General features: G+C 41.0%; 1 protein-coding gene across 1 annotated transcript; it reads left to right on the forward strand.

The window, feature by feature from the left end:
• The first annotated feature begins 6,586 nt into the window (after positions 1–6,586).
• On the forward strand, positions 6,587–15,830 carry LOC311061097 (uncharacterized protein). The gene is made up of 5 exons (XM_084079620.1): positions 6,587–6,740; positions 8,396–8,503; positions 10,922–10,979; positions 12,982–13,032; positions 14,330–15,830. The coding sequence occupies exons 1-5, from the start codon at positions 6,738–6,740 to the stop codon at positions 14,914–14,916; spliced, it is 807 nt and encodes a 268-aa protein (XP_083935746.1). The 5' UTR covers positions 6,587–6,737; the 3' UTR covers positions 14,917–15,830.
• Positions 15,831–21,019: the final 5,189 nt, after the last annotated feature.

A 21,019-nucleotide genomic window follows, 5' to 3' on the forward strand; every position in this document is an offset into this window, starting at 1 on the left:
ATTACACTCAATGTAAACACGAAGTAAACGAGGAGGGGGGGGGGGGGGGGGTCGCTGGACACCGAGTTAACATGTGGCGCACGCAGCGGGTAAACATCTTATATTCTGCATTTGTACATGTTTGGTGAAGAACGGGCTTTGGAGCTGACATTCCAGGGCAATGTGGGGGGTGGTCGCTAAGACTCTAGTACAGTGGTTCTCAAACTTTTTCATGTCAAGGACCCCCAAATTGACACTTATTAGCCCGCGGACCCCCATTTGAAAAGATAAGCCAGGGACCCCCCATATAAGATACGATTTTGTACGGCTCTAGCAGTGATTCTCAACCATTTTAATTTCAAGGACCCCCAGTTTAACATGCATTAGGCTACGGAGTAGTACGGACCCCCATTTAATGGCATTTCTATCTCTGGGACCCCAATTCATATTATAAAATCAATGTTAATTTAACTCCCATTTGTACACTCTCAGAGTTACAGACCCATAAGGGTCCATTTGGTTCCTATCCATCATTTAGCTAGGGACCCCCTGGAACGCCCTCAAGTACCCCTGGGGGTCCCCGGACCCCACTTTGAGAACCAATGCTCTAGTAGAGATACAAAATAAAATAAAAAGTCAAAACCGATAAAATACATAGACATAGAGTCTTTATCTAAGGCTGGCTACTTCTACTCCACTACATCTCAGAGGCAAATATTATACTTTTACTCCACTACAATTATTTGAAAACTTTAGTTACTTTGTTTGATTATTATTACAATACAAACATTAACCACTTCAACCTTATACTGTATAGATTACGGCCATTTGAAAATAGCCGATCTACAAGCTCACAATGTGTCCTGATGCCACACACTGTGAGCTTGTAGATCGACTGTTTTCAAAAGATTTTTATACAATTTATACACATTTCAAAAACTTGTGAAATGGGACATATTCTGCATAATGAGTACTTTCTACTTTTGTACTTTAAGTATATTTTGATACCAATACTTTTTTTTTACTTTTACTCAAGTACAGTAGTATTTCTACATTGCAGTATTGATACTTTTACTTAAGTAAAAACATTTTGTAGCCTACTTTTTCCACCACTGAGTATAGAGCATTTAAATTAAGGGCATTCATCATTGGCCAAGGTTATCCAAACTAGTATCAGTCGGAGCAGTATATTATTTGATTATTTAGAATAGGAATAGAATAGGGCTAAAGTCGTTATAATGTAATAATTCATATCTGCAAAGTAACTAGTTACTAAAGTTTTCAAATAATTGTTGTGGAATAAAAGTACAATATTGACCTCTGAGATGTAGTGGAGTAAAAGTAAAAGTATTGAAAATGGGAAATACTCCAGGAAAGTAAAAAATCCTCAAAAGTGTACTCATGTACAGTACTTAGTTACTTACACCAGTGCGGGTAGGACACCTACTGGTTGACAAGTAGTACTGCCTGAGGCTCATACGCGCAATGTCTCCCCTGTTCAACCAGTGATTGCCTCTTTGACGAGCTGTAGATGTTCTCACATGGGAGACCAGGGTTTGAGACCCAGGTGGGACATAAAAGTTACGTATTGCAGCTTTAGCTCTGTAATCACAATCGTTAATCATTATCATTATTTTCATTCTTTTCTGGAAAAAATGTGTCTCTTTTTTTGTGTGTCTTAGTTGCTCAATGTGTTTATCAGCGCTGTGTCTTTCTTTGGTAGGGGGGAATATATCTATGTACACTACTGCAGTGGTTCTCAAACTTTTTCATGTCAAGGACCCCCAAAATGATATGTATTTGGCCGCGGACCCCCATCTAAAAATATGTTGTTCCAGGGACCCCCAAGAAGCAAAGATTTGAGTTACAAATGTTCTCTTTAAAATATATATATTGAAAGATTTGCACAAATTTTCACGATAAAAAAAATAATAGCAGATCTACAAGCTCATAGCGCGGCACTCGGTGCTGCGCTATGAGCTTGTATATCTGCTATTTTTGAATAGCCCAAAGTATAAAAGGTCCTAATTATTCTGATGCTATATTTACACATTTTGCTGGGTACCCCCTGGAACCCCCTCAAGTACCCCTGGGGGTCCCCGGACCCCACTTTGAGAACCAATGGTATACTGCAGGGGTCGGCAATAGGCGGCCCGCGGGCCGAAATTGGCCCCCCAGAAATAATATCTGGCCCGTGAGATAATTTTGAGAATTATTTTTTTTTGAAAAAAAATATTTTATTTTTTTTAGAAAAATATTTTTTGATTTTTTTTTGGGGGGGAGGGATTTTATTTTTATACAGTATCAGACCAATAGTCTCACATATAGGCCGCTATTATATCTATTATGTCCAAATACAGAAACTATCCCCACCTAAATAATGACTATTACTCCATGTTGAGAGTGGGTACATCCACACATGTCCGTAAGCTAGCGTGCAACGGTACGCTGGCTACGCGACGGTAGCCCCGTCCACTCCCATGTTAAAAAAAAAACGGAACGGTACTTCCGGTTTTAAACTTAACATGGGAGTGGATGGGACTTCCGGCGTCCGTACGGTAACTTGACGGAGATATGTGGATGCACCCAGAGAATGACAGCGGGCCGGGTATAACGTGGGCGGCGCTCGCTCAATGACATGAAAAAAAGTCAGTGGACACTGGTTCGTGAAACCAGGTAAGATGAACACATACCGATCTGTCCACTCCTCTCTAAACACTCTGTTTTCACTGTCAACTTTCCTCTTCAAACTTTTCGATAGCGCCATTGTTGTTGTTTGTATCTCGCTCACTAGCAGCAGCTGAAATGTTTTCTGCAATCAAGCGACAGACTGAACAAATAACAGCGAGCGCCCCCTATGTATTTTTTATTTAGTTAGTAAATGGCGCATTGTAATTATAGCTAATTCGGTTTAATTATGTTAATGTTCACATTGTTGGTGCCATCAGTCACATATTAGTAAAGATACAGTATGAATGATTTACTGAAAAGTGTTATAAAAAAAGTATTAAAAATTAATGTTAAAATAATTATAAATACTTATTTCATAGAACCTGAACCCACTTTTGAAATCATGCACTCATAAACACGATGCATTTTAAAGGATTTATAACATTTTATAGCTAGATTAGAGGAAAATGGAGAAGAAAAAAAAAATCACCAGAAAAATCGCCTGTGCTGATATTTAAACCGGAAAAAATGTTGATTTATATTGGTCAAACAGAACCGAATTAGACCCAAATTAGACCCGAATTAGACCGAGTTAGACCCGAATTAGACCCGAAAAATTTTGCGCCCGCGCGCTTCGCGCGCGGGCGCGTGTTGTGCACGCACATGCACGCGCGCTGTGCGCGCGTGCATGTTCGCGGGGAGGCCCGGCCCGCGATGGAACGTCTGGGAGTGATATTGGCCCTAGGCTTATCTCAATTGCCTACCCCTGGTATACTGTATACATGTATATGGAGTGAATATACAGTATGAATGTTTGGTATGGGGGAGAATATGGATACACTTGAATATCATGATTTGTTGTTTAAAAAATGTTTTAAACTTTAATTCCTTTGCTTATGATTGCATAAAATGTTAATTCCCTCCTAGTAGAAAAACAGAAAAATAGTACTATGATGTTTGATGTTACAGCGACAGTGATGATTAAATTCAAATGCAGATCCCACTGTTATGGATAAAAAAACACCCATAATAAAATCATCTTCATTTGTCAAGCAAAGGTCCTTTGCTTGACCCTTCCTTCTGTGAAGTCTGTTGTTTTCTTCAATGTTTCCTGTATTCTTTTCAGTTCACGTCCCCGGAAAGTTGAAAACCACCAACGCCTCTCATGACCCAGCGTCCGCAAAAGAACGTGGTGTTGTTGCAACAGAGAAGGAATTGGCAGCGCAGCGCTCTGACACTGAGACAGGTGAGACTTTTTTTTTGGGGGGGGGGGGGGAATACTACGAGTGAATGGATGAGAACGGAGAGCACAACATCTCAGGTCAACCCATGCCAAGCGGGCATCTGGTGCACGTTGCTATGGCTCAACCCTCTGGGGTCTGGCATTTTGTTTTAAAATACAGAATGACAATCCGTTTGTTAATGTCAAACACTATATCTGTGGTTTTCAACCAGTGGTCCGGGGACCACCAGTGGTCCTTGAGAGAGTACCAGGGGGTCCCCAGCGAAATTAGTTCATAACATCACAATCATTTTTAACCACTTAGCTTAGGCTATTCAAAAATAGCAGATATACAAGCTCAAAGCGCGGCACCGAGTTTTTCCCCACAGGAAACAGATTCGGAGATATAGGCGTTTCAAAGTAGGAAATAGACAGGAAGCGGATGGGGGAAAAAAAACTGTTTCCGGTGAGCGATCTGGCACTTCCTTCGCAGGATTACAATGGGTGCTCCCAGAGCTGCTCTAGCCCCGCCCGCGCGGAGAAAAACAAAAAAAAACAAAAAGACTGAAATCACGGTTCAGACCGTGAACGGCACCGAAGCTTCGGAACCGCCACTATGTAAACACACGGTTCAGACCGTGTTTGGCACCCGATGTGTTAAGAAGTAGAAAAAAAGTCGAAAAAAAAGAGGCTTGTAATAGAAGGGAGGCTTTTAATTGCTTATTTCAACGGCGCCCCCGGTCATTAATAGAGAGACGGCTTTTAAATGAATAGAGGTCGGCAGTGGCTCAGGGGTAGAGTGGCCGGGTTGTGTGAACTGGAAAACCGCAAGGTTCCCAGTTTGATCCCGGGCTGGGGCGCTCCCCTAGAGTTAGTGTCGAAGTGTCCTTGAGCAAGACGCTGAACCCCTAATTGCTCCCGATGAGCAGGTTGGTGCCTTGCATGGTTTCCTCCGCCATCGGTGTATGAATGTGTGTGTGAATACATCCACACGGCGTAGTGTCATCAGTGGGTTGTACCTATAGGGCGGAGTTGCACTCGGGGGAAAACACAGATTTCCCCCAGCTGGTATAGACGGAGGGATGTGGGGTTTTCAAACTCATATGCTGTAAAAGTATACTTATCTAAAAGCAGGCGTCATGGCTTGCCAGATCACAGGCACAGAACCTTGTTGCCACTCGACAAGGAATGCTACATTAGCAAATTAAACAAGAGTCCGATTGGAATGTTGTCCTGACTGGACAGAGGATCCAACACAACACAATGGCCCGAGGTTATCAGATTGAATCACCTGGTAAGAGACACTATTACATTTTCTACAGATATGATCAATTAAACTTATCATAATATCAAAAAGCAAAAGCCATTCATTCATCAATGATGTTTATAGAACACGTTTTAGTGAATTCCTAGTACAGGAGACATCGACGCCATTACAGTTTGGAAACGCAACATGCAGCGATTTACACACAAAACAAGCCAAACCCTAGACTATCCTCGTGTAAAAACCTACAGAAAACACAATTGTTAATCTGGCAATGAACACGGAGCTAAATCCTGCATGATATTAAATGACGCACTTCGCCAAATGGTAATGGCGTCGGTACATGCCGTTCACTTCAAATTCACTATAAACATTATTGATGACTTAATGGCTGTTGGGTTTTGATATTATGGTAAGTTTAATTGATCATATCTTGTAATAGTGTCTCTACCAGGCGGTTAAACACGGTGCATATGAAACATGTTTTGTAACAAGGAGCGAGACAAGAGGTAACCAGAAGACTCGCACCAAAACACGCTCGCCCCCATTTTTCTCAGCGACCAGCGGTTGTTGTATTCTTGTATTTGTTTTACGGTTTGAAATAAGTTCAGGGTTAGGCATAGTTTTACTGAGGTTCAGTTTAGGAATAAGGTTAGGTTTAGCAGTTTAGGCATAGTTTTACTGAGTTTAGGAATACCAGGTGAATACCGGCGGGTTTGCCCCGGGGCGACTGTGTTTTGGGGCGAGTGTTTTGATATTTAGACGGAGCTGGAAAGAGGGAAACAGATCTCCGGTTTCAGTGGTGCTTGTGCTGAAACTTGACTAATGCCATTAGATATAAGGATAATCTGATAAACCACATGAACCCCAGTTTACGTATTCTGGGGGGAACATAAACCAAACATTGCCAATCTAGCTCACAGTTACAACGCGTCGCGTTCCGACACACTGTGAGCTCATAGATTGTCAATGTTTGGTCTTTTTAGTCACATATATCTTAATAATAAGTCAACTTTGCCGAGGGCGAGTGGACGATTGTGTTCCAGCTGTCCTTCTGGTGGATTTTTCTTGGCTGACAATGTCTCTATCGTCCATAAAATAGCTCTGAAAGTGATCCAAACGATCGTGTATGATGTAACTCTATGAGGCAGATCGTTGTGTTTTCCCCCGGGACAAAATCGAATGGGCGTTCCTGGGCGTTCCCGTCTATCTCCGTGTGTATCTATGGGTTAATGGCACAATCAATGTAAAGCGCTTCGGATAGAAGCGCTATATAAATGCACCATTTACCATTTACCATTTAGAGGTCACTATTAGAGGATTTACGGTATTCAGAAAATTGTAAAACTCAATAGGCCTATGAATAAAAACTACAAATCAAGGTAATTTAACTATACCGTGTGCGCGCGTGTGCGTGTGTGTGTGTGTGTGTGTGTGTGTGTGTCTCTACACGTGTTTTCACCAGGCCTCGACCGCTTGGTGGAGTGCAGAGGCGAGGAGGACGGGCGCACGCACTGTTTCCTGTGTCACTGTTGTCGAGTGAAGACTCTTGGTGACGGCATCATCCGTCACCTCACCAGCTCCTCTCATTACTACAACTACATGGTCAGTGTGCTCGGCAGTGATGTGTCGTTCATTCGATCGATTCGTTCAAAAAGAACCAGTTAATTTGCCGCGAACGTGAACGAGCTCGTTCACTTTCTGAAACTGTTACGTTCACGCGCGACGTAAAAAAAAAAACGCTCCCGCGATGGTGTTTTACACACATTATAAAACATACATGAACCGCTTCAGCCCTTTTTTTATTCCTAGGCTATTTGAAAATAGCAGATCTACAAGCTCGTTTTGAGCTTGTAGATCTGCTATTTTCAAATATGTTAGCACTTTCACTTTGGGTACTTTAAGTATATTTTGATGCCAATACTTTTGTACTTGTACTTGAGTAAATTTTGAACGCTAGAAAATAGCGCTACTGAACGACAGTGTGAACGAATCATTTGAATGAATCAATGGCGTGAACGTGAACGAAATCGTTCGTTCACTGAAATGAACCTTTTTTTTCCTACCACTAGTGCTGTGTTTATCACTAGTTCATCTCAATACTACAACTACACAGTGGTGGAAAGTAACTCAAGTACAATTTTGAGGTATTTTTTTTTACTTTACTGGAGTATTTCCAATTTCCAATACTTTACTTCTACTCCACTACATCTCAGAGGCAACTATTGTACTTTTACTCCACTACAAGTATTTGAAATACATTTAGCTACTAGTTACTTTTTTGGCTTTGATTATTATCGCAAAACACACTGACCACTTCAGCCCTATTTACATTTCGGCCATTCGAGACTCATTGTATTCTAGTGTCTTTTGCCCAGGACCCACATGCAGCCTTTCTCCAACACCATGTCTTATGGCAGTGGTTCTCAACCTTTTCAGGCCTCGACCCCACAAAATAATCATATTTGAACTGGGGACCCCCAAAATAATCATATTTGAACTGGGGACCACCAAAATAATCATATTTGAACTGGGGACCCCCCAACATAATCGTATTTAAACTGGGGACGCCCCACCCTGACAAGCACTTGGAACTGTAGGAGGTAAATATTGTAAAAAAAATAAATAGCAGATCTAGAAGATCTACCAATCTCAACAAAAGACACTGGTGTGTGACAAGAAAGAGACACTGGTGTCTACATATTGACCAGAAAGAGACACTGGTGTCTACATATTGACCAGAAAGAGACACTGGTGTCTACATATTGACAAGAAAGAGACACTGGTGTCTACATATTGACCAGAAAGAGACACTGGTGTCTACATATGAGTGTCTACATATTGATAAGAAGGAGACACTGGTGTCTACATATTGACCAGAAAGAGACACTGGTGTCTACATATTGACCAGAAAGAGACACTGGTGTCTACATAATGACCAGAAAGAGACACTGGTGTCTACATAATGACCAGAAAGAGACACTGGTGTCTACATATTGACCAGAAAGAGACACTGGTGTCTACATATTGACCAGAAAGAGACACTGGTGTCTACATATTGACCAGAAAGAGACACTGGTGTCTACATATTGACCAGAAAGAGACACTGGTGTCTACATATTGACCAGAAAGAGACACTGGTGTCTACATATTGACCAGAAAGAGACAGTACAGTCAGTTGGGGCATTAACGAAAAATGATTTTTTTACATTTGTAGTTTTTTGTTAGTGTTCGTTGACTATAATAACCTTGGCGTGCAGGTGGAAATGCGGCCTGAAAGCGAGGGCGTAATGAGAGGCTGTGACAGGCGGCGTCTCCTGTCCGCGGCACAGAGAGCGGAGGAACGAGGCGGCAGAGGACGAGTGAAGGTATATCGCTTTTGTCACACCGTCTACCTGCCTGGTTTGGGAGAAATCTTTCAGACTTTTATTTTTTCTCTCTTGGCCACTGCAAATTTGCAGACTGCCTTCTTTCAAGCTTTCAATGGGCTCTAATTAACCTTAAGCTTGTTTTAAACTCCAACAAAACAAAATGCATGCATGGTATTTACTAGGTCTCCAAATATACATCCCTTTACTGGTATTTACACTCTTAAAGGCGAACAAATTGAGCTGGTCACATCTTATAAATACCTGGGCATTTGGCTAGATGCCAAACTCTCATTTAAGGTTCATGTGGAGAACCTAATCAAAACATTAAGAGGTCAAATTGGCTTCCTTTACGGAAACAGGTCTTGTTTTTCTTTTACCAGCAGAAAGATTATTGTTCAATCTGTAATAATGTCTGTATTTGATTATGGGGATACACTGTATATGCATGCTTGAAGTTCACTCTCCACACTGAAGCCTCTGGAAGCAGTCTACCACGGTGCTTTGCGTTTTATTACTGGTGATGATTATCTCACCCATCACTGTATTTTATATGATAAAGTGGGTTGGCCATCTCTCGCAGTTCGTAGAGAGCAACATTGTATGTTATTTATTTATAAGGCCTTGTGTGGTAAACGTCCTTTATACCTAACCTCGCTTTTGGAACCAAAGGTTACTGGTCACTCAACACGTTCACAAACACACATTAGTTATACCAGTCCACGGAAGAGCAGTGAACAAGGAAAAACTGCTTTCATGTATTATGCTCCACACAAATGGAACAAACTTCAGGACTCTCTGAAACTTGTGCGATTGGTCTCAATAGAGACATTCAGGGTGCTTCTTGAGGACACACTACATAGTGACTGTACCTGTTTCTGTGGACAGCTAATCTCCCGCACCGTTGGCTTGATCGCAACGAAACTGTGCACACACACTCCCTGGATGCCAATTCAGAACCTCTGCCCCAATTTTATCACATGGCCCTGATATAGCGCCACCAGGAGGCCGCTTTTTGCAAAACACATTTTTTCACAGTACTCCTACATATTTTGTCCAAACATCACGCAAATCGGTACACAGTATCTCTATAGTCATTAAACGAAACGGGTCTTTCAGATTTTTCATATTCCATCCTGATTGGCTAAAAATGGCTTTCAAAGTTTGCAGAACTGCTCCGTTTTGAACAAAATGCCTCAAATTATTAACACAGCATGCAATTAACGTGAAACTTAGCACGCATATTCCCACTAGACCACGGAAGAAATTCCACTTGAGATTTTTCAAATCAGCCTCATGGTGGCGCTATAACAGCCCAATTTGTGTTTTTACCTATAAATGCACCAATCTGTGTAAAACTTTGTATGCACACTCCCTAGAGGTCAAGAAATAACCTTTATCCTGTATTTTTCACATCTACCTTTTATAGCGCCACCAGGAGGCCGACTTATGTAAAACATATTTCTTTACATTACTCCTTCCGATTTTTTCCAAATTTCACGCAAATCCGTACACATGATCTCTATAGTCATGTGATCAAGACGGATCTGTTTAATTTTTCATATTCCATCCTGATTGGCTAAGATTGACATCTACAGTTTGCATGAGTGGCCCATTTAGAACAAAATGCCGCAAATCATTAATGCATCGTCCGATTGCGGTCAAACTTTGCACGCACATTCACACTATGTTGAGGAACAAATGCTACCCTTTTAACATTGGCATGTTATAGCGCCACCAGCAGGTCTAATTTATTAAAACATTTTTTTTAACAAAATTCAAATCCTCAAATCATGAATGCAGTGTCCGATTGCCTTGCAAGACCTAAGAAGAAATGGCAGCCTTTTCACATTGGCCTATTATAGCGCCACCAGGAGGCCACAATAACCTACCTGACCTGGCGGAGACCTGTGCTCCGAGGAGCACTTTTTCTAGTTTGCATCTGATTTTAAATCTCTGTGTTGTTATCCATGTCCTCACTGTATTGTCTGATTCACCGCCTTTTGCGATTATTTTAATGTGGTTTCATGCTTCTGCTTTTCTTTTTTGCTTTATTGTCAAAGTTGTGACATTGTAATGTGATTCAAATGTTTGTTATCAGGGCGTCCTTGAAAAAGAGAGCTTGCTCTCAATGGGTTTCCCTGAATAAATAAAGGAAAAAGAAAAGAAAGAAAGAAATCCATTAAGACCAGGAACTGATTTCTTTGGGCTATTCGAAAACAGCAGATGGACAAGCTCATAGCGCGGCACAGAGTGACGCGCTACGAGCTTGTAGATCTGCAGTTTTTTAAAGAACCTGTTCCAATGAAGTGAAGTATTTATTTACCGGTACTCTGTTGTTCTGTTTTTCATTGGTTACATTTTTAATGGGTTAATTTGAGTACTTTTCCCACCACTGTGTCTTGTTTCCTACTGTAGGTGAAGTGGTTACCGACCTCCCTGTGCATCCAACTGACCGGCAACAGTTACCATTGGTGTAAGTTCTGAACTGCATTAATCTGATTACATGCATTCAGATTACATTAGAACAGATTACCACTGGTGTACAGTAAGTGCTGAACTGCATTAATCTCATTACATTCATTCGGATTACATTAGAACAGATTACCACTGGTCTAAGTGCTGAACTGCATTAATCTCATTACATTCATTCAGATTACATTAGTATAGATTACCACTGGTGTAAATGCTGAACTTCATGAATCGTCACTGTGCTCTTTAATCCAGTGGTTCTCAAAGTGGGGTCCGGGGACCCCCAGGGGTCCTTGGGGAGGTTCCAGGGGGTCCCCAGCCAAATGTGTTCATATAGCATCACAATCATCTTTAACCTTTTATGGTTAAAAACAAGTCAAACTTTTTATTCCCTACTTTTACTTAGTTTATTCTATACTTTTACGTAGTTTATTCCGTACTTTTACTTAGTTTATTCCGTACTTTTACTTAGTTTATTCCGTACTTTTACTTAGTTCATTCCGTGCTTTTATATAGAAATAATAGAGTATTTCTATATTGCAGTATTGATACTTTTACTTAAGTAAAATATCTGAGTTATTTTTCCACCACTGCTCCTTCCTTGCCTCTAAACCTGTAACCTGTTGTCTCTAGGATATATATATATATATATATATATATATATATATATATATATATATATATATATAGATATATATATATGTTATCAGTGGTGGAAAGTAACTAAGTACATTTACTTAAGTACTGTACAATTTTGAGGTCTTTGTACTTTACTTGGGTATTTCCAATTTCCAACACTTTTACTTCTACCGCACTACATCTCAGAGGCAAATACAGCGCATAGATCCGCTGTTTTCAAATATTTTAGTACTTTTACTTTTGGTACTTTAAATACATTTTGATACCATTACTTTTGTACTTTTACTGAAGTAAATTTTGAATTCCAGACTTTTACTTGTAACAGAGTACTTCTACATTGCAGTATTGATACTTGTACTTAAAGGTAGGGTAAGTGATTTTCTTTGGTTAAAATAAGTGTTAAATAGCTCTATATTCTGATAATACTCATTGCTACTGTATAGAGTGTTTGTTCAGTAAAAGGAGTCTCCTTGTCTCTCCAGCTCTTTATAAAACAGAAAATGCATTTTCGTTTCAGTTTCAGTTTAATTTCCAATTTTATCCAATCAGGATAGAGAACTCAATCAGGATATAGATTAAACAAGTGAAATTGGAAGTGATGACACTAAGAAATGAGCAGGCAAGATGGAACTGGAAGACTATAAAAATGAAGCTTAAAAATGGGTACTTTCTCCTGATCGGCTGAGATTTTGACACCTACCAGAAAATGTATTTTCTGTTTATTTAAGAGCTGGAGATACATGATACATACACTCTATAGCAATGATCACTATCATAATATAGTGCTTTAACCTTTTAACAAAATACTTTTTGTTTTAACCATAAAATATCTCATACCCTACCTTTAACACATCGGGTGCCAGAGGTTTATTAAAATATTATACGTTCAGTGCCTGCATATCTTCCATCCACTTACGTTGATACGTTTCGTGCTGTAGAATCCCCGACGCGGAAGTGCATGTAAACAAAGCGTGCGTGCGAGACGGCAGAGGGTCCCGACTAACGCCTGGAACAATAATATTTATAACGCGATCCTCCATTGCAGAGTGATCGCCGATGGAAAACGGCTCGCTTCCACCACGTTAAAAAGAAATGGAGATATTAAGCTTTTAGTCAAGGAGTTAACATTGGAAAGGCCGACCGGAAGGATTTTTGACATGGATCCACATCTGGCCTCTCCTTCTCAGAAACTCCTTGGATGATCCCAAAGTTTTGTTAGAGCGCCCCACGTGGGCCCCACTTATAAAAATAAAACGGGGTCAAAAATGGTCACTCAATGTGTTAAGTAAAACATTTGAGTACTTTTTCCACCAGGTTATATCCTCCCATGTTTTCTCTCTCTCTCTCTTATTCTCTCTCTGTTTCAGGTATAAAGACGCTGGGGGGTGGTAACGTGTGGACACCATGGTCCTTACAAGGTGTGTGATTAGCAGTGGCGTAAAGTAACTTAAGTACATTTACGCAAGTACTGTACTTAAGTACAATTTTGAGGTATTTTTTATTTTACTGGAGTATTTCTAATTTTCTCCACAATTATTTGAAAACTTTAGTTACTAGTTACTTTGTAGATTTGGATTGTTATTACAAAACATGCATTAACCCTATATACATGTCGGCCATTCGAAATAGCAGATCTACAAGCTTGTAGATCTGCTATTTTCAAACGTTTTTTTTTATACATACATCTGAAAACTTGTGAAACGGGGCATTCTGCATAATGAGTACTTTCTACTTTTGGTACTTTAAGTACATTTTGATACCAATACTTTTGTACTTTTACAACAAAAACAAAATGGAATTCTGGACTTTTACTTTAGTAAGAAATGTGAGTACTTTTTCCACCACTGGTAAGGATAATTCCTTTTAACAGGTCGTTCATGAAAGTCCTTGCGGTCTTGTTTCCAATGAGAACCTGTGAGCAATTAGGGGTTAAGAGTCTTGCTCAGGGACAAATTTCATTTCATCGACACATATGCTGACCTGGCCTGGAATCGAACCTGGGGCAACCAGGGCCTCTGGCTCCCTAGGCAGGCTCACTAACCATTCAGCTATGGCCGCCCCATATTGGTAAAGTGACACTACGGCCACATTATCACTGTATAAGAAAGAAAATGTCATGCACTCTGCTTCCTTACCAATGTCTATTTTCTGGGGGCACGGTGGCACAGTCGGTAGCGCTGTCGCTTCACAGCTAGAAGGTCCTGGGTTCGATTCCCGCAGGGGACGCTGTGGGCGCTGGGGGCGTGTCCTCTCCTCCGCGTCATCAGTGCCCACACCCTAGGTGGGGTTGGCGAAAGGGCCTACTCTGTGTGGAGTTTGCATGTTCTCCCCGTGTCTCCTAGGGTATTTAATACCCTCACAAAAACATGCAGTAATCTTGGTCACAATACTGCCTCCCCCTGGTCAGCCGGGGCGCCTGATGGAGGGGAAAGGAACTGGTTGGAATAACGTGTTCCTTCCACGCGCTATACGTCCAACCAGGGAAACTCTCCTCTGTCAGGTGATAAGAAGGTCAGTTGGCTCTCATGCATTGAAGGAGGCATGAGCTCGGCCCTGGCCTCCCTAGGTTGGCAGAGGGAGTACATTACATAGACAATTCGCACTGGGTGTAAAAAGTAGGGGTTACAAAATCGTGGGATAAAAAAAAAAACAATGTCTATTTTCTGTTGCCCTTTCAGCATTCAAATTGTCTTCATTCTATTCTTTTCTCTGCAGGGCCAGGCGATGGCGCCGCAGAGGCCTCGGGCATGGGAGGGACGTGGAAGCATGCCGCCGAGCTGTCGAGGCAGGGACGAAAGAGGAAGGCGAGAGGCCGCAGAGGCCTCGGGCATGGGAGGGACGCGGAAGCATGCCGCCGAGCTGTCGAGGCAGGGACGAAAGAGGAGAACGATCCGGTGTTCAAGGTAAGCCTCCCTCTGAACTACGGCCCTCTGGTGCTGGAGAGGACATCTTTCAGCCTGGACGCCTTGCCCGCGTTGCCCCCGGCCGACCCCGCGCCGCCCAGCCCCTCGCCCGAGCCCCAGCCCCAGCCCGGGGACCAGGAGTTCACCTCTGGTCCTCTCTTCAGCGATCGCCACGACGACTTCTGCGAAGACGCAGATACACTCGGCGAGCAACGGGAGTCGCAGCACGAACTCTTCGGCGAAGACCCCGACACGCTCGCCGAAGAGGACCAACATGAGGAGTGGAACTCGTGGGACACTTGGGGTCACCAAGAGGACGGGGATGGCTACTTTACTGACCGCGACCAGCCGAGAAACCCAGCCCAGGAGAGTCGGCGCATCAACGTTTGGCTTAATTAGCCACTGAAGCCCGATATACTTTTTTTTTTATAGTTAAAACCTGGTGAAAAATAGATCATCTACAAGCTCACACCGCGTCACATTGCGATGCGTTGTGAGCTTGTAGATCGGCTATTGTCACAATTGTTTTTTTAACCCACCAATCAAAGGGAGTTTCAAAGGGCGGAGGATATTGAAAAAGGATGTCCCGCCTCCACACATGATACCGTGTCCTCCTGACACGGTTTCTCTGGGCCGTGGTGGCTCCATAGCTGTCCCATAGCTGTCCTCTCATCTTCTGGAGTCCAACCACATGAACCCATTAAGACCTGAGGCTGATTCCACTAAATGTCTTCAAATCCTAGTTGTTGTTTTTTTTTGAAAAAACATATTTTTTTTTATCAGTGGTTCTCAAACGTTTTCATGTCAAGGACCCCCAAAATGATGTGTATTTGGCCTTTTGGACTCAAAATATGTCGTTCCAGGGACCCCCAAGAAGCAAAGATTTGAGTTAAAAATGTGTATATATATTCAAAGATTTTTCAAAAATAGTAGATCTACAAGCTCATAGCACTCGGTGCCGCGCTATGAGCTTGTATATCTGCTATTTTTTAATAGCCAAAGTGTGAAATTATGCTTTTTAGCGGCGCTAGCCGCTCTCTCTATACCTGACTTTGTCCGTGTGCGTACGTCAACGTTCTGATTGGTCAGGTGCGTCAACAAAGTGATTGGTCAAGCTTCACGTGACACGTGGCTATAAACACATTATAAACACATATCGATGACAAAATGTATCAAAGGCGCCGCTACCTTCACACAGGGTGTGAATTTTTTAGCTCAAATCAAAAAATGACACAGATGCGTTCCAGGCCTTAATGGGACCGGGAACACATCTCTGTGTCATGTCAAGATTTCTTTTGGCTATTCAAAAATAGCAGATCTACAAGCTCATAGCGCGGCACCGTGCGCCGCACGTGTTATGAGCTTGTAGGGCTTGAAGCTGAGCTTGAAGATTAAGTGTAAATCTTCCAATAATACATTTTTTAAAGCGAACATTTGTAACTCAAATGTTTGCTTCTGGGGGGTTGAGATGGGGGGTCCGCGGCCAAATACATGGTGGTCCTTGACATGAAAAAGATACTAGAGTATATAAGAACTGTAAGAGAATATATTTTCCTTTTTTAGTCTTTATATACTTTATATAACTCAAATCAAACTTTATTTATAGAGCACCTTTCACACAACCTTAGTTGACCAAAGTGCTGCACGGTTCAAAGCAAAGAAATGCATCAAAACAAAGAACAAAAACACACTAACATGTATAAAACATGTTCTCTTTGCTTTCCGTTTATTTCACATGGGTTATTTCTCATCCTTAAACATGCATACATCAGACGTTTTGGGACATCTATTATATTGAAACATTTTGAAACATTTACATTTATCAAAAGCTAGTGGCTAATTGGGACGCTTTCACTTTGGTAAGCCTGGAAATATGTCTTTCTTCACACTTTTCATTTAAACAAAGCCTACTTCATGTTAAATGGAAAAAAAATGATGTTAGACAGAACTTAAAGAACGTTAGTTTTTTACAACCAAGGTTTATGTTTTAGCTTGTAATTAAAGTATAAATAAAAGATGAGTGTTACATTTTTTTTCCATTTACTGCTTTCTTTAGTTTTAGCAATTTTCCCGATCTTTTTTTACAGTGGGCGGGGGCATTCGGGCAGGTGGCTAAATATGTATTTTTAATAACAATAACCCGGCGATTTCTTTATTATTATTTACCGTAGCTCTTCTAGCCCACAATAACTCACATCTGGCCATCAAAGACCACGGGACCTTTTTTATTGTGTAAAAAAAGACCAAAAAACTATAGAAAGCAGTAAATGAAAAAAAAATTAACACTCACATTTTATTTACTTTAATTACAAGCTAAGACATAAACCCTTGGTTGTAAAAAGAAATAGTTAAAGTTGTCCTTTAACTTCTTGCTACTTAAGTCACAGACTGATTGTAGTTGTGAATCTGTAAAGAAAACATTTAAGTGCAGTATACACAACCAACCTAAACCTGTCCCAAAGCCTTGACACTGTGACTGTGCACAGAGGCAACACGACTCACCAACGACCTTCTCGTTGCCATTGAGTGACTGTCAATATCGCATTCATTTAATCTAACATTTCTTCAGCCCATTCAATCCGGGAACGCGCAATAAATTATTTCTTTTGGCTATTTTAGAAAAATCGTGAGAATTTGTGCGAATCTTTAAATATATATATATTTTTAAGCAAACATTTTAAAAATATTTTTATATATATTTTTGCCCCTTGAGTTACAAATGTTCGCTTTTAAATATATATATATTCAAAGATTTGCACACATTTTCACGATTTTTCAAAAACAGCAAAAAAACAGCTTTATATTATCTGCTATTTTTGAATAGCCCAAAGAAATCTACAATGACAGAGATGTGTCCCCGAATTTGAATGTGTTCACAACCTGCCAATGTGAACAAGCTGAAAAACGGGTGTCTATATTCCCAAAATCGCCAATTTGACGATGTGTCTGTAAATCATGTCAAGATCAAGATTTTGTTACTGGCTAAATATGATCTAATGCAGGGGTCTTCGACAGGGGGTCCGGGACCCCTAGGGGGTCCTCAGAGTTACTACAGGGGGTCTGCCAAATCTTTGTGTAATATGATTTTTTTTTTTTTTACATTAACCACTTCAACCCTAGCGTCCCTTTTCCGAGGAGGACTTTAGTCAAAAATAGCAGATCTACAAGCTCGCGAGGCGTTGTGAGCTTGTAGATCGGCTATTTTTGGCAAAGAGTTATAGTTGTAGACTATAGAGGGGAAAAAAGAGCGGCAAAGGTTTATCTGAAACAATTTTAGGGGTCCCTGCTTCTCTCTCTCTCAGCTAGGGGGTCCTTGGCCTGAAAACATTGAATACCCCTAATCTAATGGCTCTGAAAGGATTGGTGAGCTCATCTCTGTTTTGCTTGTCCAGAATCTCTCTCTTTCAACGGGTATGGCTGAAACTATTGAATCTCACAATGCTGCTTCTTGGTTTATTAAGCCGACCAATCCCAGACCAGGTGTCGATGAAAGTCCTTTGGTGCCGTGCTTTAATCACTCATCGATGTGTTGTTTTATTTTCACATGCTGCTTTAAATGCATTGTAAACAAAAGGCCTTTTATTGTTATTATTATTATTATTAGGGGTTTTGAGCTGATTCATGCCACACTGTATAGATGTCAATGTGTTCATGCCATTACCACAATATACAGTATACACGGTCCTTAAAGGGATAGTTCACCTCCAAAATGGCTTTTTTTCCCCTATCGATTAGTCACCCCATGGAGACTTGAATTCATGGATACTTTTTAGTTTGTTGTCGCATTCCTAAGCCAATAATTTGATGACTGCCAGCGGTTCCGGTAGGAGACACAAATAAGTGTCCTTTGTCATCAAATTATTGGCAATAGGAATGCGACAAAAACTGAAACATATCCATGAATTCAAGTCTCCATGGGGTGACTAGTCGATTTTCTCAAAAGTCATTTTGGGGGTGAGCTATCCCTTTTTAAGTGTCACTCAGTGAAGCGCTGAATAAAACCAGTATATCCTTCTGGGATAATGCTGCGCCACCAAGATTGGTTCAGTATTAGCTATAGCGTAGCGTAGCGCACTGGATGCTATTTTAATTTACATTGTTGATATTCAGTAATGTGGGGGAGTGTCATTGCTGGATTTCAAGTGTCAATTTTTTTTCCCGGTGCAGAATAAACGTCAAGCCTTGGTTCGCAGACTTTGCCTCGGTTTCTTCATTGAGTGGTATCAGTCATTACAATTCTGCTCTTGACTCTTTTAAACTTTAACCCCGTAATACTACCCGGGGCCTGACAATCACTGCATTGGGGATACATTTACATACATACACTCACTCCTGAGGGCCACATCGCATGTACTGTCAGAGGGCAGACACCTCTTATCTCTGTATTTGTACTTTTTTTCCCCGTCATTCTATGTCACACAAAAGTAGCGAAAATAGCAGATCTACAAGCTCAAAACGCATCGCAGTACGATGCGTTTTGAGCTAGAATTGTTTGAATGTGACAAAGCTCTGTCACAATGTTCTATACTGATGGTCCATTGTGGAACCTTGGGCCGTCAGCCTTTACTTTATAGAGTGTGGAGCACTGAGGTAGTGCTCCAGTCAGAAGGCAGGCCTTGATAGCCACAGCTTTGATAAACTGAATGTAAAGATAAGGACTTCAGAATTCTCCAGGCGCTCAACTGAACGCTTGTTTGCATGCAGACTTTGATGTGGAGCGAATTGCCTTCGTGATATATCAGGTCGTATTGTTTTAATATCATTAATTTGTGTTCTGCTATTCACATATTATAGAGGGAATCTCCCTTATTGTCAATAAAGATGCCTTGCTCAGGTGAACGGTAATTTCTGTGTATGTCGTCTATAAACTGGACTTTAGGGTTTTATTGAACCATAGAGTGACAGGACCACCACGGCACATCAATACTCTATCCGGAACGTACTTTCTGTACATGGTGAGGCCTTCCACTAAAGACAGTGTGTGTGTGTGTGTGTGTGTGTGTGTGTGTGTGTGTGTGTGTGTGTGTGTGTGTACCAATGTGCAACAACATAATACAATGATAATGTATTGTCAGATACCACAATACTTTTACATAAGTAAAACATTTGAGTACCTTTTCCACCACTGCACCAGAGTCAACCAGGAGTGCAGTGGTACCTAAAAACTGATCAAAAACGTATAATGTTAAAGTAACCTAAAACAGGGTTGGATCTGCTGGGAGGAGGGGGGGGGGGGGGGGGGACTGATATGTGTGATACTAGTGTTTTATAACATCACAATAATAATTTAATTAGCACATTAAGTTCCGGGAAAGCATCTGTCTTTTTAGATTTTAACTACTTAAACTTTAACCATTATTTTATAGTTTTGCAATTCAGAAATAGCAGATCTACAAGCTCATAGCACAGCACAGAGTGCCGCGCTATGAGCTTGTAGATCTGCTATTTTTTTTAAATTATGAACATTTTTGCAAATCTTTTAATATATATATATATATATATATATATATATATATATATATATATATATATATTTTTTTTTTTTTTAACCGAACATTTGTAACAAAGATTTTTGCTTCTGGGGGGTCCCTGGAACAAAACATTTTGAGATGGGGGTCCGTGGCGAAATACATCAAAATGTTTTCTAAATCCTAATCCTAGTATGTTGTCATATCAGTGGTGCTCCACCTGATCTAAGCCTCAGACTTCCATTGTAAAAAAGTAAACTTACATTTGTTAAGATGCCTCAATGAAATTTACGGAGTGTGCATATTGAGTGATATGATATGATATATCTTCTTTTATATTCCTGAACCGATTAACTGACAAAGGACGTAATTGTTCAGAAATAGTGTTGGGTTCACAAGCTGGTCCAGCCACCTCTCATTTCACCAAACGTCCGGATCCAGTTTGCAGTTTGCCTCCCATGAACTGGTCCATGGCCTGATCGTACCTTCATCTATAAGATACTTTGGGGTTGCTATGCTGAATAGCGTGCCATCGGGAAGCCGGTGCGTGTTGGTCTAATCAGGTACTGGGTTCCCTGATTGGCCAATCCAACAAATCCAGGGATTGGCCAGGATTTGTGTGATGTTTGTGCTGCTGTATATATAAGTGGTACTGTGCAATGATTCTTACAGAGCAGGGCTGGACAATCTCTTGTAAGCTATGCAGTTGCTGGTATATAAAATGTTACTTTAAATCTACAGAGTTGCTGGTGTATAAAGTGTTACTTCAATCTACTTGAATCTACAGCGTTGCTGGTGTACAGAATGTTCCACTGGGCGGTGCACCTGAGTCCTCTTGGAGTACCACTACGACAGTTTAATGGTCACCGTAGCCCACCGTATCTTTGGGCATACCCATGTTTTCGTGTGACAACTTCTGTGTTGGTGGGACACAACATTTACGCCTTTGAAGATCTCAGGCAATTTGGTGAAATTGCTGTGCACATCTTTAACACAATGTCTTTACGTTGGACGACGTTGCACCCAGGGAAAAC

Source organism: Gymnoscopelus microlampas (genome assembly GCF_963454915.1).
Source record: "Gymnoscopelus microlampas genome assembly, chromosome: 15".
NCBI lineage: Eukaryota > Metazoa > Chordata > Actinopteri > Myctophiformes > Myctophidae > Gymnoscopelus > Gymnoscopelus microlampas.

Bases quoted from the DNA above. Each gene is read 5' to 3' on its own strand.
- LOC311061097 (XM_084079620.1), top strand. The intron at 8,504-10,921 runs GTATATCGCTTT...TTCCTACTGTAG, and splicing joins GCGGCAGAGGACGAGTGAAG to GTGAAGTGGTTACCGACCTC. The intron at 10,980-12,981 runs GTAAGTTCTGAA...TCTCTGTTTCAG, and splicing joins CGGCAACAGTTACCATTGGT to GTATAAAGACGCTGGGGGGT.